We start from the raw sequence: 26412 nt of genomic DNA, 5'->3' as shown, positions 1-26412 counted from the left end.
ATCTGATTAATGAGAGACACGCATGAAGATTGTGGGTGGAAGAGAGAAAAAATACATCTATCTTTGTGCTGCTAAAGAAATCAATTATCAATCATTAGAAACAGAAATTCAAGAATTAAGGCCTTTGTTAATGGACACATTATCTGATTACTGATGCATAAAACAGTAATGGATGGGTAATTTTAGTATGTGTTTATCAGACTTTTTTTTTTTTTTTTTTGTAATTGACCATCAGTGAACTATAACACCACTACAGGCATCTTTAACTAAAAAATTAAACTTCTTAATTCCATTTTCTTTTCCAGTGATGGGGATTTTGGGCCTACTACCAAAGATTATATCATAGTTTTAATGTGCAGTGTTTTATCAATACAGCTGCTTTGATATCAGGACCATCTTCTTTTACACGTCTAGTAGAGGACTACAACCATGTTTAGTCCAGTATGTAATTAGCTGCTGTCTTGGTAAACCAGGTGCAGATTATTGTTCCCTTATTGTAAACCCAGTTCGGTATCTCAGATCTAATTGAGATGTTATTTCCGTGTTATAATTAAAACGTAGAATGCGACACTAGGCTCGGTCTTGTGCACACTGGATAATATTTTAAGCTGTGATTTTCTATTAATTTTATACTTACTGTACAAGTCTTTTCCAGCTGAAAAGGCTCATCCTTATTTTGGAGGAAGCTGCTTTGCTGAGGGTGATTTAACAGCTAACGTCAACATAGAGCTGATGATGACTCACTTGAATAACTAGGGACTAGATTTGCTCTGTCAAGTTGTATCAACCAATTTCTCCTCATATTTGTCTCACCTCCGTGTATCACTAATTAAAAAAAAGATTAACTCCTTCTCTGCTGTCGGTCTCCTCGCACTATCTTACACCTTTGTGCTTTTGTCTTTAATTCATTACCTTTCATCAGCCATCTCACTAATTAAAATCCAACCTTAATCATATTCCTTTTTCTCTTCCATCTTGCCCTCCACCTCTCTGTTTTCTCTGCGTGTCTTTATTTCCCTCTGTCAAAACCAATATCTCATTCTTATTGGACTATCACAGAAAAGAAAACAAGCTCCACCAACTGCTCAGTCAGTTTTATTTTAAATATAGCCCCAATTTGTGGTCAAAATACAGGCCTATTATCGCTACAGTTGTCCCCAAATTATGTTATTTTATAGCTTATTTATTTAGAAGTGTTAGCAGTGATTGTTATTAAAATGGAAAATTAAAATAAAAGGACTAGTGTTTGCCATGTGGTTTACAGAGAGGAACTTTGGTTCTCTGCATCGCACTGATACAGGATATAATGAACTTACGTGATGAATAATGAATGAAAAAATATGTCTAATAACACAAAACTTCTCCAATCCCCACAGAAAAACCAAGAGAGGCCTGTTTCGACCCTGGCAACATAATGAACGGCAGTCGCACGGGTTACGACTACAGACTGGGCTCTCAGGTCTCCTACAACTGTCACCATGGCTACACAATTGTGGGCGGGGACAGCATCACCTGTGTCATGGGCCATGATGGAAAGCCAGTGTGGGACAAGGCTCTACCTACATGTAAAGGTAGGAGAGACACAGGAGCAGCTGCATTCACCAAAACTCTTTGTTACGGAGACTTTTTTTTTTATTATCAGATGAGACGACCAATAATGGAGTCAGTGATGAGTTAAGTTGTAAGATTTTATTTTTGACAGCTCAGATCTGAGGAGAAATGAGATGCCTGACATTTGAACAGTGAGGCATCGCATCACCTGGTTAGAAGAATATGTGAGTAATTAAAGGGGTAATTTTAAAATGGACATAGAGTGGTCCTGTTGCACATATACAGTATGTTAGTTATAGAGGTCTACTTACATACATTAACTTGTTTTTTATGGTCAAAAACCTCCTAGTTGCTGTAAACGAGCCGATAGAAATCCTCTTTTCTGACGCTGTTTCCCAGCCTCGAGATTTGAGACTCAACTCTCTCACCCAGAAGACAGAGTCTTGTGATTGGCCAGTATATTCAGCACACCCGCTCTCGGAAGCACAGCTCCCCCCTCTGGAACGGTGGATGCACTGCTATTCATTATCAAAACATTGTTTTAACAATGTTTAAAAATAGCTTCTTCATGACTTTTATGACTTTGACCCGGAGTCAGACCCAGAGTCAGAAGACACTGTCGCTCGTGAAACACCTCCACAACGGACGTTATTCTTCTTCTGCGTTTCAATGTACGCAACTGGATGTGCCGGGACTAGTGCCCGGAGCAGGACGATCTGCTGCTCCGGAGAACCGGTGTTTACGTAACCGGACTGGGTTTTTTCAGAGATCTCGCTGAGCCGAGATTACAATAAAACACAGTGTTCTCAGCAGTGGCTGAAATGTTTGTTTAGAACCCACCAGGGCTTCTTAAACAAGGTAATGACGCAGATACACACTAAAAAAACAGCGTTAATTGGAACTTACGGTCTAGGTCCGCTTTAATACTTATATTTGGGACACTGGAGGCCCTATGAGTAGACAAAGTGGGGAAAAAGATGACTCAGTCATATTTTTGTGGTCCTCCTCAGTCTAAGTACAGGAGATAAAACATGGGATGTTGACTTCCGCACTTATTGTTACGTCACAATGATATATTCCTGTAATTGTTGTCTCATGGAGGTCCACTTTGTCCCTAAAAATTTGAGAATGCAGGCGAGGGCAATAGTATCCAGAAGAGCAGAAGTCCTGGAAGTGTTGTATTCTTGGCTGCACAGTGCAGCACAGAGTTCTACACAAACTTTCAGCCTCCTAAGGAGGCTGAAAGAGGATTTACTTGTCCAGTGGATACATTTTATATGTGACGGCAATGTGCCGGCTAGAGTCGGCAAATGATGGCTTTTCCAAATGCTAACTGCTGTTAGTTGCCGGAGACTCAGTGACGCTGACAGGCACTCAAAACAGCGTTCTGAACAGGGCTGTTTTGGCAGAGTGATTGAACTGCTGTGGTGCTTCATCCTTAAGGTATTTTGACCAAAGCATGTCACAGACATGTTCATTAGGACACCAGCGAACTAGGTCCACTTGGAGAAATATGGTATAAAATGAGTCCTTTAAACTTGAAGTTTGCTGAAGATTAGCATTTTCTCTCACACACATTATTATTATTATGTTATTGCTACTAACCACCTGTTTGCTTATTAATAATACAGTACACAGTTTTACTGTCACAACAGGCTACCTGGGTATTGAATAGTGAAGACGGATGCCATTTTTAATTCTGTTCTCGTTTTAACTGAAGGGGGGATGTGTCATTATCCTCTCTTTAACAATTTCCGTCACATTTATACATGTGTGTGTCTGTGCGCTTGTTTGTGTGTGTGTGTGTGTTCTGGAGACTTGAAGGCTAGACTAACTACTGTCTTTGATTGACAGCTCAGAGAGCTGAGGGGGTGAAACCTGCCACGCTGCCAGTCAGAGCTATATGCTTTTGAATAAGTGTGTGTGGTACAGTTTTTGCTCATATTGCAGGGACCTCAATGTGTTTACAGCCACAGTCACAATGGGGGCACTTACAGAACGCACCAGTGCAGGTTTTAGGCTTGCAGGATTTTTGTTCCTCTCATTATCAGACTTAAAAGCACCATTTTTGTGCAGTGGCTAAACTGAATGAATGGGGAGAAATACACCTGCTCTATAAGCACTAATAAGAGACAATGTTAAGTTTAAAATTAGGTTTTGTATTTTATGTAGAGCCGCAACTAATGATTTTTTCATAATTGATCCAGTAATAATCGGTTGGTCCATAAAATGTCAGAAAACGTCGATCAATGTTTGTCAAAGCTGGAAATGATGATGTTCTCAAATGTGTTGTTTTGTCCACAAACCAAAATGTTTCAGTTTTAATGATTTCTTTGTTATATAGAGCAAAGAAATGACGTAAAAATATTCACATTTAAGAAGCTGAAACAATAAGAAATCTTCTTTTAATCATGAAAAAAAGCTTCAAACATGATTTATTTAGTAATCGATTAATAATTGAGTGATTGTTTCAGCTATAACTTTATGTCACTGTTAAACAATCTGTTGAATGAACACATAACTGATGGGTGACAGTAAAGTAGACATCATTAGAATTTCATGTGAATTTCAACAGGTTGTAGCATATACCAGTGTGACTGCAGTCTTAAATGTTGTTTGTTGTAGCCTCAGTTTTGCTGGACTAAGCGTGTTGGAGTCTTTCAGAGTCAATCCACTGTGTCTTTGGTTAGTCCAGTGTAATCTCCAGGAGTTTCTGACGGCTGCTGTACAAAGTTTTGCTGCAGCAGAGGAAACAATTATAAGACTTATAGTTCTCAATGTGTCTCAATGTCCTAACTAAAGAGATACAACCAGAGACAAAATCTGTGAAATATTATATCAATGCTGATAATCTGAAAAAAGACCGAGATCTCGTCAGTGGAATTAAAACGAGAGGAATCTACACAGAAACTGAGTCAGCTGGTGGCCACGCTGCGTCGTCCATGGACACATTTCTGAGAACATTGCAGTCGGAAATCTTTTCAATGAGTCTAACTTCACGGAGGTTGTTTTTTAAGGAGCACAGTGCGTTTGTGTGAGAGATTAATTCAAATCACAGTATGTAGTGCTCACCTCATCAGTATAAGCAATTTTTTTTTTTACATAACCTGTATTTTTTGAATGATCTCTCTCTAGGGTGAAGTCTGGTAGTAAAACTAACTTTTTGTACATGAGGAAAATGAGCCTGCTTCTCACTTTATTAACAAACAATTTGATTTAAAAAAAAAAAAATGGTTTGTCAGTTTCAGGTCTTCTTCAGCACAGCATCGTGTCCATTTTGTAAATTACGGTCCAGTATAGAGTCAAATAGACTGACAGCGAGTATACTGTCCAGTGGCATGTAGGTGGACGTGCGTGGGAAAAGCTCTCACTGAGGTCCGTCTACCACTTTTTCCAAATAGAGATATGTCTTATTTAAAACAAACAAGATTTTCAAGTTTCAAGCTTCAGACCAGCACTTTATAAACCAGTGGATAATGTCACACTTTAATTTTGCTGTAACGTACAATTACAATACACCCTATTCTATTCTATTCTATTCTATTCTATTCTATTCTATTCTATTCTATTCTATTCTATTCTATTCTATTCTATTCTATTCTATTCTACCACTAACAGAGTCACCACATCACCTGTAAGCTGCCAGTGGTAATTATGGTTAGAGTAAACCTTCAGGAAATTCATGTAAATGACTTTGTGCGTGACTGTGTGTGTGTGTGTGTGTGTGAGCGAGAGAGACCTGACCTGGTGTGATGTGGATGAAAAATTTAAATAGCCCACAGAGCAAGGTACCAGGACAAGGGAAGAATTTTAAAATCTGTGCACACATATTTTTTACTTCTTAACAATTTTGACAAAGTGAAAGCTCTGTTTAATAATGTCTGAGACACAGCAGAGACAATGTGTGTGTTTGTGGGTGTGTGTGAGAGCGGCGGGAGGGTAGAATAAAGATGAGATAATTGCACTCAGAGTAGCTATTTGAGAACTAATAACAGAATGAAAAAAAAGGTTTTACTGGGTCGTTTTGTCTCAAGCCTACACATCTTGTCTGTGACATCAATATAAAGGTCACTTATCACAGATAAGTTTTCCGTTGCACTCCTTCATGCAGCTGTCAAACACAAACACTCTTCAATCTTTGTTCAGTACAACAAACCAGAGTGGAATTCATTTTCTGACAAAGAAGACGTCAAGTTGTCTTGTCTTACGTTGACGAGGAATCAAAGTTAAGCCACTCTGTATCTTGAATACTTACCACACGGTTTTGTCAATTCACTTTCACTTTATTTCAGACACATAGGTCCATGTCAATATACACTACCGTTCAATGTACAATTTTTGTTTGTTTCCATTAAAACTCACACTTTTATTCATCAAAAGTTGCAACAATTTTATAGAAAATGTAGTCAAGACATTGACATGATGAGAAATGATTATTTTTATTCAAAATAATAATTTTGCTTTCGTCAAAGAACCAGCAAAACTGTTTTCAGCTGTGCTAACATAATTGCTTTTCTAATCATCCAATAGCCTTCTATAACGCAATTAGAGATGGTTGCTGGCAATGGGCCTCTATACACCTATGTACATATTCCATTAAAAACCAGACATTTGCAGCTAGAATAGTCGTTTACCACATTAACAATGTATAGAGTGTATTTCTGATTCATTTCGTGTTATATTCATTGAAAAAGGTGCTTTTCCTTCAAATATAAGGACATTTCTAAGTGACCCCAAACTTTTGAACGGTAGTGTATAAAAAAAGAAACAACCAGAGTGAGATAAACAGTAGTTTACAGTTATTTTAGCACACACGGGCATCTGTTGCACCTCGTGTCACGTTCCCTTGGCTCCGTTGAGGCTATTATGGCTAAATTTGCACGCACGTTTCCTGCACACAGCATGATAAGCGTTAACATTGTCATTCACAAACATACGACCAGCACCATCTTGGGATCTCGCGGCGTGATTCTGAATGCATCGTTAAATGCCACCTTAAGTTTATTTATCATGCTTATTCACTGAGGGCTCATGGTGGGAGCCAGAGCCAAATTCCAGCTCATCAGCACATCGCCAATGACCGTCCGTGGCCCTCGTGTTGGCAGCACTGTGTGTGGCACTGCTGGCCCCCGTTTGCATTGGCAGGTTTTTACGGCCCATTCACCACAGTGAATAGGCATCACCATCCATTGATGAGAGAGATCACTATGATTGGCTGAAGGATTTTCCCCAACAGGACAGTCAGGATATAGCCTGGTGTTGTTTTTTGTGTCCCAGATTCATGGATTGATCTTCTGAGACTATCTTCACCTACTCTGAAGGACAATTCACATAATGAAAGCAGAACAATGTATCTACATTTAATCCAGTGCTACTAATCTTATCCTCCCTTGGCCCGTATTGTTCATTGGATTTCCTCACCACTGGGGGGGCCATACACACAAAAACAAGTTCTGGACAATTCATGGAAGTTTGTTCTTTTTATTATCATATTTGCTTTTTTATCCATGTGGAACCTGAGTTTTGGGAGCACTGAAGCTATTTTTGGAAAATGGGTCCCAGTGTGAGAAAATCGCAAAATATCTCCCAATATGCTACTTTGGGAAAACGATGATGTCATAGCTCCCACGTGTCTCTTTCTCCGTCTTCTTCCTCTTCTTGTGTTTGGGTTAGAGTTTGGACAGTTTCTGTGTTTTTACACAGTGGTAGACGTCTCCTTCTTCATTCATGATTTATTTCTTTAGTGGCGTTACAGCGCCACATACAGGCAGGCCTGGCTTATTTACCAGCTTGTAGAATTGTTTTGTGGGGTTTTCATGTGGATGAAGACCGGAGAAAAAAAAGAATGTGTTGGGAAAGTTCTATGTCTGTGTGGAAAAGGCCATGGGTAAGGAAGTTTCTCTGTCTGTCTGTCTGTCTCTCTGTCTTTGGGCAGCTCCTGGGGTTTTTAAACCAAACTCATTAGACAGGGTGAGACCTCTTTAAATAATACATCTCCACTTACACTCCCACTGTCTCTTTTCTTCTTCACATTGACCCCCTCATTCCCCAACACACACACAGACACAAACACACACTTCTTTCTTTCTTTCTTTCTTTCTTTCACCTCCCTCCCACACCCTTCATGTCTATTTTTGATTTACTTTATCTATTTTTTTTTGCGTTCTCCATTACTCACTGACTCTCTCTTTCCTTCTTGCTCTTTCTATCACACGCACCCTTACACCTCCCATCTCAAACCACTCTTTTATTGGTTTCCATGGTAACTAAGAGCTGGTGTGAGAAAGAAGGAATACTCTGTGACTGTTGATAGAGTTCTGTGTGTGTGCGTGCGTGTGTGCTGAAGGCTCTAAAGGCAAATGTTGATTAATTTTTGTCAGGACAGGTTTTTAGGGTTAGAGATGGGTTTATGTTTGGGTTTATGAAGTGTTAGGATATGATTATGGTGTATTCATATCTTTGTGAGGTCCAAAAAAACTGTGTCTGTGTCTGTCTTTTTGTCTGGTCCAGGGTTAAGACCCGGTTAGGGTTACAATTGGGTTTAGGTTTAGGTTTGGGTAAGTTTTAAGGTCAGGCACAGTTGTGATATGGTTAAGGTTAGCGTAAGGGGCTAGAAAATGGATTGAGTCAATGAGTTGTCCTGACTAAGATATAAAAACAGGTTTGTGTGTGCTTATACTTGTATTTATATCTTTGTGAGGTCCAAAAAACATACAAACCTATCTTGTTTGGGCGCCACAACTTTAAAGGGCTTTTTCAGGGTCATGACTAGGCACTTAGGGATGGTTAAGGTTAGGGTCAGGGGCTAGAGAATGCATTCTGTCAATGATGATGTGTCTCACTACAAACATGTTTGTGTGTGTTTGAGTATGCCAGAGAGACACATAAATAAGACCACCTCGAGGCATTATTCACACACACATCCATCCATACCTTGTCAACCACTTTATCCTCCACTTGAGGGTCACGGGGGGGAGCTGGAACCACCCCCAGCTCATATAGGGTGAAAGGCAGGGTTCACGTGGCCAGGGCACCAGTTCATCGCAGTTCCAACATACAGAGACAAACAACCATTCACTCTCTGTAGAGTCTCCAGTTAACCAAATCCACAGTCTGCATGTCTTTGGACTGTGGGAGGAAGCTGGAGTACAGAGAGGACCCACACACACACACACAGGGAGAACATGCAAACTCCACACACACAAAAAGCTCTCGATCAAACTGGGATCTGAACTCATAACCTTCCTTCTGTGAATGGGGCTGTAATTTCACTGCAATGATATCACGCTTGCATATATTTGTTCCTTCAAAGCCTTACAGTGAGTTACTGCCTGACCTGGTGATCGCACAACAACAACACAACAACACCAAATTTCAGTTTCCCACTCAGGACAGACAATTTTCCAAATATCAGCTTTGCAGACTGACAAACGTCTTCCCCTTAAAACACACACTGTATGTTTTGGTGAATGCCACTGGGTGTAAATAACTTTTTGTTAGTTTCACAGGAAATCTTCGTAGGAACATTTAAAATGAAACTCAACACTCACTTTACACTTATTTACCATTTACAGCCTCCCAGTGGCTCAGGGGTCACGGCCTCCTTCTTCTGAGTAGGTGGTGGAACACCTTCCACATTGGATTGAAACAGCACGGAAACTTTTAACAAGACGCGATGAAGAGAAACCGATTGAACCTCGGTCTAGATACTGAGGCATTTCATCATCCGTGTTGTGTCACCATTTTACACTGACACAGGGACTTTTACATTCAGCAATCGGTTTTTTTTGTGATAAGGAGATATTATTAACTGTTTTGTAAAGAACATTCAAGAGTCTGTTTGGCCTCCGTCGGATGCAGCAAAACCACTGTACACAGGGTTTCAATGATTCAGTAAACAAACGGATTCAGTCGTGTCTGCTGCTCAGTCAGGAGTTTTGGATTATTTACTATTATTTATTTATCACTGATATGAATTCTTCTCTCTGGGAAGTCTCTATAACTGTGTTTGTGGTTTGCAAAATTCCTCAGAGAGAAAGAAACTGCTCGACAAATTTGAGTGTTTAGGACATTTCTGAAAGCTTTTTTGTATTCTCAACAATGAGTGTGTGTGTGTGTGTGTGAGAGAGAGAGGAAAAACAAGATGAGACGTAGTCAGCAAGGGACTACAAGACTATTTATGTATGTTTTTGTGGCAGCGTTAGGGTGATCGAATTGTGTAGACGTTTGAGAGAAAGAATGACGTCTATACATTTGTTGGTTTATTTATTCCTGTTTAATTTGTGTGTGAGTGATGATCCTGACACCTGAGCTTCGAGCAGCATCGCTGGGCAATAGTGGGAACATCAACCAAAGGCAGGGTTTCTCACTCCTGGTCCTGGGGAGTCACTGTCCTGCATGTTTTTACGGGTTTCCCTACTCCAGCACACCTGATTCAAATAAATGGGTCCTTGCAGGCTTCATCAGAGCTTACTGAATCAGGTGTGTTGGAGCAGGTAAACATGTAAAAACATGCAGGACAGTGGCTCCCCAGGACCAGGAGTGGGAAACCCTGACCTAAGACCTCTAGACCACAGTGTTTCATTGTGACACAACACAACAAATTCATTTAGAAAAATATCAACTGATTTAATTTATGGGCAGAGCTGAAAAGGCATGTGCGAGCAAGGCGGCCTACACACTTGGTTCAGTTACACCAGTTCTGTCAGGAGGAATGGAATGGGCCAAAATTCCTGCAAACTATTGTGAGAAGCTTGTGGAAGGATATCCAAAAACGTTTGACCCAAGTCATACAGTTTAAAGCCAATGCTACCAAATACCAATGAAATGTATCTTAACTTCTGACTTTCAAGAAAGTATTACAAAATATCTAAAAAAAAAAATATCTCCCTCATTATTCTGGCATTTAGCATATAGAAATAATTTTAGTAATCCTAACAGTTAAAGTTTAATGTGATTTAAAGGGATAGTTCGGAATTTTGGACATAAGACCAAAAAAGGTTATATGTATTTTTATACAGTGTATGTAAATTCTGGTTTCCACTGTATATATCTATGTATATATATATACACAGTATATGTATATATATATAAAGTCAGAGTAATAAATAACGCAGGATATAGAGGCCACATAAATGACAATAAAATACAAGGTCTAAAATGTTCACACCGGATTCAGTTTTAAACGGTGCAAATAATATTCAAAGCAAGAAACTTACGATTTACTTCCAAATAAAAATGAAGATGTTGTGAGAGAGACAAGAGGGATATAATTCAAAAATGCAGTGTGTGCCAGGACAACTTTAGTGATGGAACAGTCTGAACAGATGAATTAAAGGAGAGTAAAAACCATAAATCAGTAAAAAAAATAATATACAAAATAACAATTTTAACTAAATATCATGAAGAAGAAGCCATAATTCTTGTGTTATACTGAGAACATTTAGAACATTGTATAAAATACTGTAAATAATTGGTGATGGGATCTATAGGGTGTCTATTTAAGATGTTTCTGCACAGTTTCCAAAGCAATGAAAGAATGAAAAAATGGCTCTAAAAAACATGTGAGCTCATAAAACGGAGCCATTAGTTACTGATATTTAGTATATTTCCAAGGGATAATCTGAGATTTTTCAAATAGAGATACGTAGGAACACACAGTCAGTGTGTTACATACGACAATCGGGGCCATCAGAGATTTAAAAAAATAAATAAATATATATATATATTTAGACGAGGACAGTGTGCAATAACACGCTAGCCTTGTATAAAGCAAGGAGAGGCATTGTACCATTTTGAATAAGATGTATGTTTTTACACTACTTAGGATTCATTTTCAAAATTCAAAATGTATTTTCTGGACCAGAGAAAATATCTCTCACAGCACATAGTGGTTGTCAGCACACTCTCTTAAAGGGACACTGTGTAGTATTTATGGGTTTATATAACCCAAAATCCACTTTTTTATACATATTATGTGCTCCTGCATTGTCTAGTCGCTGTATAATAGTTTTTGTTTCATTTTCGTAGCGTTTCAAAAGGTCATGTAAAATAACATGGTCGCGGGCCGCGGTTGCATAGCCACTGTTAGCAGCGAGACGCCATGTTTCTACCGGAGCCTGTAAGGACAAACGCGAGAGAACAAATCAAGCGTCTCTTTACTTGTAGCGTGAGTCCCGCCTCCACTCTCTCCGCTTCGTCTGCTACGACCGCGGCAGCTCCGCCCTCTCCCTCGTCTCACGAAACCTCATCTGCTGACACGGAGAAAGACGACGAGGACGACATTTGACCAGCTGAGGATACCGTAGCGCTCAGGGAAGGGAGGGGGTGAGCAGAGCAGCAGGTCTTTGTTGTAAATTTCAGCCTCTCCTCTAGATGGCACTATAAACTACTTATTTCCCCTTTAAGTGTGTATTCATTGCTTCTTTTTATTGGTAGATCTCCACCAGGAAAATGAAGTTTGTGGTTACATTTTAGACACGTGTCACTGCCTCACACCAGAGTCCATTGACAAAATAACAGTTCTAGCTTGCAGCAGGACACAGGAGCGGTTGGTGCTCCTGCTGCTGCCTCGGTCAATAAGTTTGTGTTACGTAGGTAAATTTGCATCAAGGCTCTCAAACATGAATTTAACAGAACAACACAATTTAACGTATTATTGGAGGCTGCAGTAGACGTTTAATGGCCCCCTTGCGACGCTCCTTGTACAGTAACACGCACTGACTCTTTAGCGACAGTCCGTGTTATTAAACCACAAAAATAAAATGACATCCTCACATCTTTAGTGACCTCAGATGGACATATTGCCCTTCAGTTTTTTTCAGTGCAACATTTTCAACCTATGCCCCCCAGGCTATACTCACATTGTCAATGAGCGCCGAGGTGATGGTGATTGAGGTCTCGCAGGGATCGCACACTGTGGGTGAGCACCAGGACGGGGCCATGGACACACACGCACACACACACACACACACACACACACACACACACACACACACACACACACACACACACACACACACACACACACACACACACACACACACACACACAGCAGCAACCATAATAAGACAATCGCAGCGGAGGCCAGAGGGGGTGAAGTGGAGAAGTGCTATGGAGATGTTGACAGATGTTTGTTTTGTTGCTGCACACTCACACCTACCTAACACACACGCACGCACACACACACACACAGAATCATAGACACTTATTTCATTGACCTCTGCTTGTGCAGTAAATGCTAGCACAACAGGTTTGCAACTCTGTTGGGGGCTGTAAGGATGGATAAAGTGACTGCGAGGCCTGTTTCTCGTGGGTCATGCAGCAGCAGTAATAGGGATTGATATGGTGTTTTTTTTTTGTTTCTTAAATTGGAGTAAAGCACTAATATAGGTGATACCACGCTGTTCTCACGCTCAGCACCACATAAATTCACTCACTTAAGTTTTGATCCTGCTGGGTTGTTGTGAAGAGGAGGGAGCTAATCTGAAAAAGGGCTACAGCGGAACTGCCGTGTGCTAGATTATGGCACAGTTGTAATGTGTGTGCGTGTGTGTTTGTTATTTTACATATGTTGTGTGTACTTATGTGCTTATCCGTCCATCATTTAAAAAATATACAATATATATTTTATATCCTAGACTGTGTAGAAAATGTATGACAGCGTATTAGGGCCAAGTATGGAAAAACGAAACAATTGCACACCAGGGAAGGGGGGTATTATTTCGAGAAAAAAGTTGCAGATTTTACGAGATTAAAAGTGGCAAATCTACGAGAAAATAAAGTCACAGATTTATGAGATTAAAGTACATTTCTATTAAATAACTCACACCCGCAATTTCTCCCGCTGTTTATGTGTTTTAAACTGAACCGTATCTATATTGACTGATCAGTTCAGTCCGTGTGTCACCTCATAAAAATTATTGTCAAACTTAACTTAACTTTTTTTTTTTTTTTTTTCAGCCAAATGGGTTTTATTTTGAAGAATACATAAGAATAACAGATTAGCAGAGTGACACATAGCAAGATAGATGTATCTTGAATAAAATATCTTGATTAAATCTATGATTAAAAATTTAAATGCGTCATTGCTGTGAATGAGTGTGATGCTTCTAATCGTTGTTGCAGTAAAGTGGTTGAAAGTGTTTGATTGGTTATGAGTACATTGACATTTTGTTAAGTTTGTTTTGGTTGTGGCCTGATCAGCTTTTACAGTATTTGAGGGTTGGCTGAACATGAAGCTCTATGTTTTCTATATAGATTTTTGGGGGTTTTGGGATGACTGTTCATAATACTAAGTGAACATAAAGTGAAGCAGGCTCTGGCACAGACCGTTGTGTACGGAGTTCTGTACAGAAAACTAGCGAGTGCACGCTGTTCTCTGTGGGCTTTGGATACGAGTGAGTCACTTATTTACTTTGACCTTTATTTATTCAGAGGAGCAAAGCTCTCCCTTTTGAAGAATGCCACAAACACACTTATACAGTTGGCCACATTCTCAACAGGGAAATACCACGTTTTCAAACACCACGTTCATTTGATGTGAATGAAAACACACTCTCTCAAATCTGAAAATGTCACAACTGTAGACTCATTTCTTCATTAAAGAAAAGGTCCCGTGTGTAACATTCAGAAGGGTTTATTGGTGTGTTTGTTTGCATTGTGAAGCGGAAGCTCACTACACTAACAAAGAAGAATGACATGCTTTCTCTCAGGGAGGGGTGAGCAGGAGTCATCTGTTTGTGGACCTTTCATTTCAAATTACATCATTGTCCAAATTCAGTGTGTGCAGTTGCTGTAGGCCCCTTTAAAGGGGACATACTATGCAAAAATCAACTTTTTAATCATTTTAATACTTACATTTGGGACTCTGGAGGCCCTATGAGTAGGCAAAGTGTGAAAAAAGATGACTCAGTCATATTTTTGTGGTCCACCTCAGTCTAAGTACAGGAGATAAAACACACACTGTTGACTTCCGCACTCACTGTTACGTCACAATGACACGCTCCTGGAATTGTTGCCTGGCGGAGCTTCGCTTTGTCCGTTTAAAAAAAACGTGAGAGCGCAGGCGAGGGCAATAGTATCCGGAAGAGTGGAAGTCTGTGAAGTGTTCTTGTCTTGGCTGCACAGTGCAGCACAGAGTTCTACACAAACTTCCAGCCTCAGAGGATTTACGTGTCCAGTGGATATATTTTATATATGACGACAATGTGCCGGCTAGAGTCGGCAAATGACGGCTTTTCCAAATGCTAACTGCTGTTAGCTGCCGGAGCCTCAGGGACGCTGACGTAGTTTCCTGTGTCTCATTTGCATTTAAAGAGACAGACACTCAAAAGCGAGCGTTCTGAGCAGGGCTGTTTTGGCAGGGTGATTGAACTGCTGTGGTGCTTCATCCTTAAGGTATTTTGACCAAAGCATGTCACAGACATGTTCACGAGGACACCAGGGAACTAGGTTCACTTGTAGAAACAGGGTATGTCTACTTTAAAAAGAAAAAAAAAATCCATTCATGATTTGGGTGGTTCCCAGTGTACCAGCTTTAAGAGTCAGTGTGAGCCACAGTGTGTATAGACACACTGTGTTCTATACACTTCTGGTCAGAAGTCTCATTATTTATCAATTCATCAAAAAGTCTACAGACTCTATGACTAACACTAAGTAAAAGTTGATGGATTATTAACATCTTAGTAGATATTAAAAGTAACATAATTTTGGTTTTCTTTCAGCAGGCACATTGTGTTTTGCACTTAGTCTCTTTAATAATATGATAGCTCTTTAAGCACCGGGATAATTACAGCCAAATTTGTAATAGTCAAAGTGAGTCCGATCGTCAGGAATCACCAGTGAGCTTTATTCCACTGGTGCAGCAGGGCCTTTTTTTATTTGCTGTCATAAAATCTTAAAACATCATGTTAATTTACAGCTTTTTCTGTATTTGCTTGAGATTCATTTAAACAATTCAGTGCAGTCCCTCTGTACACCGGCAAATCATTGATATCATTGCTGAGGCTTATAACAAATATAATAAGGTTAAGATTACGTCAATTCTCAGCCTCTGTTTGGAAAATCTGCAAACACTTACATCAGGTATTTTAAGGTGCATTCCTTGCAATTTATGTGAATATTATTAAGTGCCTGCCATTTGCACAACCCTTCTGTAAATGCTAAAGCAGAGAAGGGCACTTCTACTGATCTCACACAGGATACACCACGGTAAACAACAAGTACCTCTCCAGACTCGTGAGAGTCTTTTTGATAAGAACAAGAATGTCCTTAAGCACAAACTGACTGATGAGCAAAAAAAAACAGCTTTGATGAATTTCCCCGTTTGAAGAGATCCACATTGTACAAATGCAGGTAGTAGCTAAAACACCTTTCGCCCTATGTCAGAAACAGTTTTATTGCCATGTATGCTTGAATTGATACAGGGAACTTACTGTGGTGAAATTGGTGCCAAAAATACAATAAAAAAAGAAAGAAAAAAATATAAATTACACGCTATATTAAACTAATATTAAACGACAGTTTGTTCTGCCGTTTCTGAAAGCAAAGAAGTTGCACGTCATAGCCAACGTGTGGTTATTACGGTAATTTCACTCCTGCTGGTTCATGAAGCCAGAGAATCAGTGTCTTTGTTGCCAGAGAGGAGAGAGTGGGAAGAGCACCTGTATGTAGTTTCAATACCACAAATTATGAATTTAACACGCAAAATCAACTGCACTGTTTTTCTTAATAAACCTTTTTGTCTTTCTTCTTTTTAAACATGTATTTTGACATGCAGTAAATTGTAAATAACTGCCAGATATTGGAAGTTATTCTGGAAAAATGGGCAAAAAGCACTTAGTTACTGGATATTTTCTGGCCTATTTATGGTTAAAGTAAGGTTTAAGCGTTAAAGGGTTAAGGGCTTTTTAAAGCAAAACATGTTTCTCTCTGAACAGCTCCATGCGGCGGACAGTATGGTGGATCAGAAGGGGTCGTTTTGTCTCCAAACTATCCTCTCAACTACACTACAAGACAGACTTGCTCCTATTACATCACAGTGTCCCCACAGTTTGGTAAGTACATGACTAGCCACACCATCAACGCTTTTTTGTACAGTACACGAATCACTGTTTATACTGTTTTAACTTTTGCCGTCTTCTGCACCGTTTTTCCTCCTCGTTAGTGGTGTTCGGTCAGTTTGCCGTCTTCCAGACAGCGATGAACGACTCGGTGGAACTGTTTGACGGAGCCAATGAAAACGCTCGATTACTGAGCTCTCTGGCCGGATCACATTCAGGTGAGTCCCTGAAAGGAAAAAGTGGTTTGTTTGATTGTTTTTATTTTATTTAAAGGTTAGTTTGTGGGCGGGAACTGGAGAACAGATTTGTGGATTAGACAAATTGGACACTCTAAATTGACTGTAGGTGGGTGATTGTTTGCTTCTATGTCACTCTGTGACTGGTGACCTGTCCAGGGTGTACCCTGCCTTTCACCCTATGTCAGCTGGAATTGGCACCCAGGACCACTCATGTGAAGGATTAAGTGGTAGAAGATGGATGGATGGGTAGTAGTTTGTGACTTTTGATGCGAGTGCAGCTGTGTTATTTTGTGACTCTGATGTTGTCATTCCTATAAACTTTTATCACACAAACTTCCCGACTGAGGCAGAAACTGCCATAAAATTGCTGTTTTTGTCAATGGACTGTGGTGCTGGGGAAGCACCTTCATCCAATACCTCATCTAACCTCACTTCCAAAATCTCGAAAACTTCTTTAACATCAGGGGTGGAAAAAAAATATTGATGCACTGAAATATTGTGATATTTCTCTATCAATACTTTTAAGCACTGTTTTGATATGGAAATAGTTTTGTGTTTGTCACATATCTCCTTCATGGGCAAGCTTTTATAGAATTCTTCTGTAGAATTCTTTAGTTTTTCTGAGCACATCTGTTGAAGAGGAAAATAATGAAATCGTCTATAAGAAAGCAGTTCTTGGGGCCTGTAGAGCTCAGCACCAGTGGTCGTTATCACAATTTATTTGACAGTGATGTATTTGGTGAAATTCCATTAAGGGTTATCTTTACAAGAAGAAATCAGCCACAGGGGCCGTACGATATACACCGCACTGATACTTTTTTTTAACACATTCCTCCCCGGGATTCCTTATCTGCCCAGATTGGAGTCATCTCAGCTTGGCAACCGTTTGAGTCCCCCGTGCAGTCAGGCACAGATCGATAGATGACACACAAATCAATGTAGATGACATAGTTTAGAGACTGAGACATGAAGAAATATTGATTAACATAGTTGGCAACTATGTGCTCTCATTTCTGAGGAATGTAATATCCCTGTTCTGTGTCATGGCCAAGGGGCGAGTTACAGGGTTTCCCTAATGGGATTGATGTTTAGCATCTTACTGTAGAAATCTTGTCTTGTTTGTTTATTTGTAGATTTATGAGGGATTAAGTGATTGTCTGATAAATGACAAGACTGTGACTGCCAGTAAAATTACAGTGTAATACTTTGATGTTAAAAAAAAAATGGCAAAATACAGATTTTATTTATTTATTTTTGTATTTTTCTTCTGGATGTGACTTTTGCTTTCTTCTTATGGCAATATACTATATATAACTAAGTGTTTTTCCCCCAAAACTGTCAAAATACAAAATAAATGGTATCGACATAATAACCCATTCATGCACACATGTACAGTACATGCACAGGCACGCGCACGTGTGGGCAAACAGATTTGTACAACACTGTTCTAACGAACTAATCGATTGTACACAAATGTATTTACATGGAAACCAAACATATTCTCTCTTAGAATGGCACACACGCGCACACACACACACACACACGTCCCAATGCAGCTAATGATGTTGTAAATGTCATCCACACCAGGCCATGTTTTCCTCATTTATCACTGTTACTTAATTTGGCTGTGCACAGGCTCTGTGCGCATAATCATTTTGTGTGTCTCTTTATGTGTGTGTGGGTTCATCCTCATCTTTTTGAGGAATATTTTTTTCACTACAAGGCAAAAAATGAAAGAAAGGAAGTGCTAAGTTATGTAAGTTATGACTACAAACTAGTGCGGTATTAGTCTGTGTATGTTTTTTTGTGCACTCATACAGAACTTGCACTCACCACCAGCCACTTCTTTAGGTAATTTTGTACCTAATAAAGTGGTTAAACTGTGTGGCCTTCTGCTGCTGGAGCCCATCTGATTCAAGGTTTGAAGTGTTCTGTGTTCAGAGATGTGTCCTCTGCTTAGCTTGGCTTTATTTGAGTTACTGTTGCCTTTATTTCATGTCGAACCACTCTGCCCTTTCTCCTCTGAAACTCTCTTTTTTGGACCATTCTCCACGTTTCCAGGTTCTCTATGAAAATCCCAATAAATTAGGATTATATGAACTACTCGGACCAGCACCAACAATCATGCCACATTCAAAGTCACTTAAATCATCTTTCTTCCCCTTTCTGATGCTCAGTCTGAACTTCAGCAGATCACCTTCACCACCTCTACATAACTAGATGCACCGAGTTGCTGTATGTAAATAAACAGCACTGAATGGCTTTACCCTAAAAAAGTGGCAGATGAGTGTATGTTTGTTATGGTTCGTTTCTCCATTGTCTGCAATAACATAAGACATTGCTGTGTGTGTGTATCTCAGGAGAGACGCTTCCATTGGCAACCTCCAATCAGATCATGTTGCGGTTCAATGCCAAGAGTGGCCAGTCGGCTAGAGGCTTCCACTTTGTCTACCAAGGTAACTGACGCATTGTTTTTTCTGTCTCTGTTCACATATCCATACACCTACACACAATTATTTGCATACAATTCAAATTCGACATCAAATTTATCTCCCGACTGCAGTTCTGTGTCTTTTATTGCCTTGTTCTCATATTTTTTTAATTACTGTCGTTGTAGCTGTGCCTCGCACCAGCGACAGTCAGTGCAGCTCGGTGCCAGAGCCTCGCTACGGCAGGCGGATAGGATCCGAGTTCTCGGCTGGCTCTGTGGTTCGGTTCGAGTGCAGTCCGGGGTATCTTCTGAAAGGGTCTAATGCCATCTGGTGCCAGGCTGTACCAGGTGCCCTCGCACAATGGAACGCAACAACACCGACCTGCATAGGTATGGCCAGACTGTGGGCTTTTGTATAGAATCTAGGACATTTATTCCAACTAAACTACCTAGAAACTGTAAGTAATGTCACTTCTGGCTCTCTGTAGTGGTCATTTCAACAGCATAATATGTGACTAGCCACGCAAAAGTAGCAACAAGTTACGAAAGTTTCGAAGAAGCCACTACATGCTTCAAATAACAGTATTGTAGGTCTTTAAATCATAAACTTTGTATGTGATTCTTAGTTAGGGTGTGGTGATCTCACCTTGGCTACTTTAATGTGCAGCTCCTGCTGCTGCAGGCTGCCGCTCCTCACTGTTTATTGTGCTTCGAGAAGCTGCTGTATGTGTGTTCACCGGTGAATGAAGATGAACAAGGAAGAAGGCAGAATAACTAAATTGTGGCTGTACTTCGTAACAAATGCAGAGGCTTCCGGTCACGTCGACGCCAAGCGGACTTTATGCTAACGTTAGCATTTAAGCTAGCGGACTTTATGCTAACGTTAGCATTTAAGCTAGCGGACGTTATGCTAACGTTAGCATTTAAGCTAGCGGACGTTATGCTAACGTTAGCATTTAAGCTAGCGGACGTTATGCTAACGTTAGCATTTAAGCTAGCGGACTTTATGCTAACGTGTTAGCATAAAGTCCGCTAGCTTAAATGCTAAGTAAAGTAAGCAGAATTCATAGGCACAAATTTACTCCATATGTACAACGGGGTCGTACCTATGTTCCCCGGTTCCTATGTTCCCCCGTTTTTCCCAAAAAAGGTCCACTTTGTATGTGACAGGGGAACATAGGACCCTTTTTTTGAAAAAGGGTAGAGTTAGGATGAGGGTTAGAGAAAGGGTCCTATGTTCCCCAGTCACATACAAAGCGGGGAACATAGGAACCCAGGGAACATAGATACGGTCCCTGTACAACGAACAGGTGGATTATTTAGGGGACTAAAGAGAGCAGGACACGATAATAACTGGACACATTGAGGCAAACAGACACAGTAGTTACATTACTGAGATGACGACATGACGCCAGCGATGAAAATAAAGCAACTCAAACCTTTTATTAACCTTCTATCTTCTTATGGGGTGAGTTTTCATTAACTTTAATCTACGTTACATTGGTGTTCATTTGAAGTCACATACAGGGATTAATAAATGTTGTTTTTTTCTGTGCGAGACACTTTTAAAAAAAACACTGTGCTATTCAGAACGTTATGTGGCTACATAGTTATTAACTAGCCCCAGGGCCGGCCCAAGAATTTATGGGGGCCTAAGTGGAATTTGATTTGGAGGGGCCCTCCCACCATCTGAAATGTACCTCAATAAGTCTACTTGTTCCTGTTTTTTTCCATGGCTGGTCACACATTTATCCTGTGTATGTGTTAAGCTAACTTGCTAAGAAATTCATAGTTTATGCTTCCATTCTAGTTCCCTGCAGTGGCAATTTGACAGAGCGTCGTGGTACAATACTGTCTCCCAGTTATCCTGAACCCTACCCTAACAGTCTCAACTGTCTGTGGAGGATCCACGTCAGTGAAGGGGCTGGAATACAGGTACAGATATATATATAGGTTTAATGTTTCATGCAATATATGTTAATTCGGAGGCCGTTGCAATCATTTATTTCCGTTGTTTTCTGTTAAGATCCAAGTGATGACTTTTGCAACTGAACACAACTGGGACTCTCTGGAGATCTACGATGGAGGAGACATGACAGCCCCTAAATTAGGGTCATTTTCTGGTATGACAGTATGCTTGTATGCAAGAACACACACACACACACACGCACACACACACACTGAATAAACACACTAAACCCTAGGACACCCATGCACAGATACACTCTGAAGCACTCTGATGAATCAGATATGACAGCTGCTTAACTAAAGATGCACACGCAAACACACGCGCACAGCATATATGATGAATTAGATATGACAGCTCTTAAACTGTAGCTACACACATACTGTAGAGGTGCTCTAGATGAGTTGCAATACCACACAAAATTTGATGTATACTTGATATATCTTGAATAAATAATAATAAAAAAAATGCGTTTAGTCTTTTGCTTTTCAGTCAGAGAGAGAGAAGAGAGGAGGAAGAGAGGGACAGAGTTGATGGAAGGTTGGAGAGAAGCAAGGGGAGGAAGAGGACAGGGAGGGATAAAGAATGATCTAACCTTTTTACAATTTCCCAAAGGAGTTTCCCTTGTGACCTGCCCCAAGCACATACCTGTCACACACCTATCACACATTAAACATGGTGCCCCATAGGGACACACGTGCACACCCACGTGCACACACACACACGCACATACACACACAGAGAGACAGTGCCCTTCTTGAGAAGCCACACAGGGGAGCTGCCCACTATAACCACAGTGATCTAGTATTGGCCTCTGAGCAGCTGACTTGGGCATTTGAGGGTTGCTTCACATGCGAACCGCTAAAATGCTTCCTGTCCATTGAGAGCGAGGGTCATGCACCTTATATATGCACGGTACATTATTTCCCAGCTGGTTTTGGCATTTGATTTTGTTATAGTATTGTAACACAGACGTATACATGCATGTATACACAAACCATGACACATACCATAAATTGTAGAGCTTTTATTGAAAGAGAAAAAATAAGAAACAGCGCATTATTTTTCATTATTTTTGATCATGATCATGTTCAATTATTTTTTCTGGCTTCACAACTGTGGCTCATATTGCTGTCTTTTTCTGAATGTGCCATATTTCTTAATACAAATACAAATAAAGAGCTTGCAGCACAAACAGTGAAACAAATGCAGTGAAAAGTTATAAAATATGTTATAAAATAAATTAAATTGAAACTGTGGATTACCTTTATAATGTATTTGTAAAGAATCCACACACTGATCAGGCACACCTTTAAAACTGATAACTGTTTCCACGTTATGTCTGATCAGTGTACGTACCAGAGATGTGAGACCAGGAAAGAATGTATAATCTTGTTCTGTGTCTTGTTCTTGCAGGGACTACAGCCCCAGCTCTCCTCAACTCAACATCAAATCAGCTCCTACTGCACTTTCAAAGTGATATCAGCGTGGTGGCGGCAGGCTTTCACCTGGAATACAAAAGTAAGTCACGGCTTTTAAGATAGAAATGCAAGAGTGGACACTCCAGTTTCCTCTCACGGTCCAAAAACATGCAGAGGATAATTGGACACATAGGTGTCAATGGTCCTCCCCCCTCCATGACTCTCATGTGGAGGACATAGTGTTAGAGACAATGGCTGAGTGAATATCAGGCTCCTTCTGATCTGAAACCAGAAAGCACACACAGGGTTAAAACCAACATTTCAACATCATCAACAGTAAGAGTCAGTGACCTGAACCGGTACTGGTGCTACAGCCTGAGAGCAGAGACACACATGCTGAGTTCAACACAGAAGTACACGGACCACACACCTGGAGGGACATAGATAGAAACACGTAGAGTCCAAAACACACACACTTGCTTGCAAGTGCTTTTGCTTGTTTTATACATGCACATGAGTTCACAAGCAAGACACATACACGTATACATGTCATAGAGGGACACATGTATACAGATAGATATCAGGACGATTGCACACACCTTTATGTCAGTGTATGGATGTGCTTATTGTTCCGGATCAATAAACCACACGTTTCCCGTGTTTCTATGTGTGTGGAGGAGAATGCACACGTCACTGTTGTGCATTTTTATCAGCTCTGTGTGTCATTGCAACTTCACTTGAAGTAAAAACCTTGAAAGAAGGGTCAATTCAGTGTAACGTTTCTATATTTTTTTTTGCTTTTACTCTGCTATTTTTAAGTGTGGCTGCACCCGTTTATTCAGTGAGGCTTTTATTAGCAGATGCACCTGATCCATCACACTGCAATGATGAAACCACATGTGACACTTGAATTAGAATGTGACCCTTTTTATACAGGAATACAGTGACATGAATAATCTGCAGGTAAAAATGGCGGGGCAAGCCACTTTAATTTTTATGATTTTTGCATTTGTATGGATACTGAAGCCTGCAACACATGTATTATTGAGTCAAAAGCAGTGCAGGTAGTGGTCTCTTTGGGCTTTTGGACTGTGCTTTTTATGAGGGACTCTAATTTCATTCGAGATAAGATTTTGGTTGAAAATGTGCTGGCTTAAAAGGCTCTTTGTAGTTGCTACTCTTGGTTCTTTGTGAGTGCGATGTCATAGTTTCTGTGTCTGCCTGTCCACACTGAAGTTTGCTATAGCCTATGTCTGCATGGATTGTGGCATACTCTCAAGTTGTTTACACCAATGAAGACAAAGAAGAACATTGATAGTGTTGCAAAATGGGGCTGTAACTGGTAGCTACATTTCTACAACACATTTTTGAGAGATTGGGACAAGCAAACCATTGGACAGAAATCACAGCTATACTGAAACATGATGAGAGTAACTTTAATCACCAGTAGATAGTGGTCATGCAACACAAAACAAAGGCACCCAGGTTGAGTAGGGCCGCTTTATATCCAGTGTATTCTGTGTAGGAGGGTGTATTAATCCAGGTCTAGTTTTTCTGTGTTCCAGTATAGCAGAGGTCACTTACAGGCGGACCGCGGTCCGAGTCCGGACCCAGACGCGGTCCTGTACGGACCTGGACCAACAGTGAATATTAATTAATTATTTTAAATGTTGACGAGGTGCTTCTATTTTGACCGGCGCAGCTTCTCTAGACTTTGCGGTACTGGTTGAAAGAATCCGGAAATCCACTGACCAATTGCATTCGACTTAAGCCCGTGATGCCAGTAAAAGCCAATCAAATATGTGCATCCCGCTAAATATTGCGACCCTGAATACGGACAGATGAAGGCAGTGGGGAGCGAGTGACAGACAGGGAAACTAGTGAGCGATTCAACGAGAGAAGACGGAGAGAAAAGAGTGTTTACAGCGAGAGAAGACAGAGAAAAAAGAGAGTTTACAGCGAGAGAAGACGCAAAGAAAAGAAAGTTCACAGCGAGAGAAGACAGAGAGAAAACAGAGTTTACAGCGAGAGAAGACAGGGAAAAGTGCGTTTACAGCGAGAGAAGACGTAGACGAGTGAGCGATACAGGTAGAGAAGAGTGTGCCAGAGAAAAATAATTAACATGGCGCTCTCTAAGAAGAGAAAAGTGGACAGCGAAAATAGAGCTTTCAACCCAGAATGGACAGACTCATTCATGTTCATTCTTCCCCCTGGAAGCACAAAACCAGTCCGTCTCATATGTTCAGAGATAGTGGCACTTGTAAAAAGTGGCAACGTGAAGTCACAGAAAGTAAGCACTCTCAGAGCTTCTTTCCCTATAAGAGAGAGGAAAATGATACATATGTTCAGTGTTACGTCTATGTAATTGTATAAAAGTGACAATAAATATACTTTCTGTATTTGATCTGACAGTCAGTTGTTGATTACATGCAGACTACTATGCTACTTCAGTATATATCCCACTACTAAATAATAACGCAAGTTAAACATTATGATGTTCCGGTACCTTTACTTGAGGACATTTTCTAAAAGTGGACCTATTAGAATTTTAGTTGATTATCCCTGCAGTATAGTCACAAACTGTATTTGTGTGGAACTGAACAGACTTTGATGACATGATGCATCATAATCACAATCACAATCATCTTTCATAATATTCTATTGCAGGGACTGGAGCAATCTCTTAGGATCTCATGTACTGCCCTGTGCTGGTTAATTAGGGAGAGCCACAGGGCTCAGTGCTTGGGCCTACACTTTTTACCTATACATGCTTGCATTGTACCATTGTTATGCAGATGTTGTGAGATTATGCATGTTGTATTTTGGTGCATGTATACAAATAAAAAGGTATTTCTTTAAAATTACAGGTGTGAAAGATGAGCAAAAACTACCTTCATCCCTGCCTTTTTCTCCTGGTTGACTCGTTTATGGATTGGATTCTGTGGTGTGTTTACAGAGACTGTGATTCCCCTAAAGAAACAGCAGGTCTTTTATGAATAGCCGGACAACAAGACTGTGTAGTGGAAGTGCTGTTTCATCCCCGAATACAGTTAAAAACACAGCAAACTCCCCGTGTCCTGGCAATTACCCCTTTTTGTGCACAAGTTTGAGCACTTGGTTGCACAATAGGAAAGTTGTCACGTCTATAGTAAATACAAAAGTATATTTTTGTACGCAGTTCTTTTTCGTCCACTTTGTCCACACTGTTGTGGAAGGTGACACCTTTTTTTTTTTTTCTTCTCAAGGAGTTGCTTTTGTAAAGATTTTTGGTGGGAGGTTACACAACAAAAACATGTGCAGGCCAGGCTAGTTTTAGCCAATTTTAGCCAATAATCATACCTGCTTTTAAAGCCTTTTATTTTTCGGAATAGTTCTCTTACACTGCGTATAGAGCGATCAATCACACTCGTATTGTGAAGGCATTATCCCATTTAGTTTTGTCATGCATTATTATAACACCAACACTATAAAACAATTACAAGAAAGTACAATGACTGCTCGCCCCCATTTTCCTGGCTGTCATTGTTTTGCCTCCCAGTGTTGTCACGATGTGCAGTATTGTGGTAATTTCTACGAGTTGATGAAATCCTTTGGTGGGGATGTGTAAATGATTGTGGCGATGATGCTCTCTTCATTTTGAGCTGGCTAAAGGGTGTCTGATCTATAAAGTGGCTGAGTGAGACATCCCCGTCCCCTGTCTATCATTTAATAAATTGAAACAGAAGTATAGTAAATCCAGTCA

General features: G+C 40.2%; 1 protein-coding gene across 1 annotated transcript in view; it reads left to right on the top strand.

Moving 5' to 3' along the window:
• LOC310936689 (CUB and sushi domain-containing protein 1) overlaps window positions 1-26412 on the top strand; it is a gene marked incomplete at its 3' end in the record, with an annotated part of 354020 nt that overhangs the window by 265371 nt on the left and 62237 nt on the right. The window contains exons 31-38 of the mRNA XM_083900806.1: window positions 1377-1571; window positions 16491-16607; window positions 16718-16831; window positions 19213-19308; window positions 19470-19673; window positions 21094-21218; window positions 21310-21406; window positions 22666-22770. Coding sequence (XP_083756932.1) covers window positions 1377-1571; window positions 16491-16607; window positions 16718-16831; window positions 19213-19308; window positions 19470-19673; window positions 21094-21218; window positions 21310-21406; window positions 22666-22770 — 1053 coding nt within the window. The remainder of the gene's footprint in view (window positions 1-1376; window positions 1572-16490; window positions 16608-16717; window positions 16832-19212; window positions 19309-19469; window positions 19674-21093; window positions 21219-21309; window positions 21407-22665; window positions 22771-26412) is intronic.

The sequence above is a fragment of the Microchirus variegatus genome (assembly GCF_963457635.1).
Source record: "Microchirus variegatus genome assembly, chromosome: 14".
NCBI lineage: Eukaryota > Metazoa > Chordata > Actinopteri > Pleuronectiformes > Soleidae > Microchirus > Microchirus variegatus.
The sequence above is the reverse complement of the archived record's forward strand: the minus strand, read 5'-3'. Positions and strand labels throughout refer to the sequence as shown.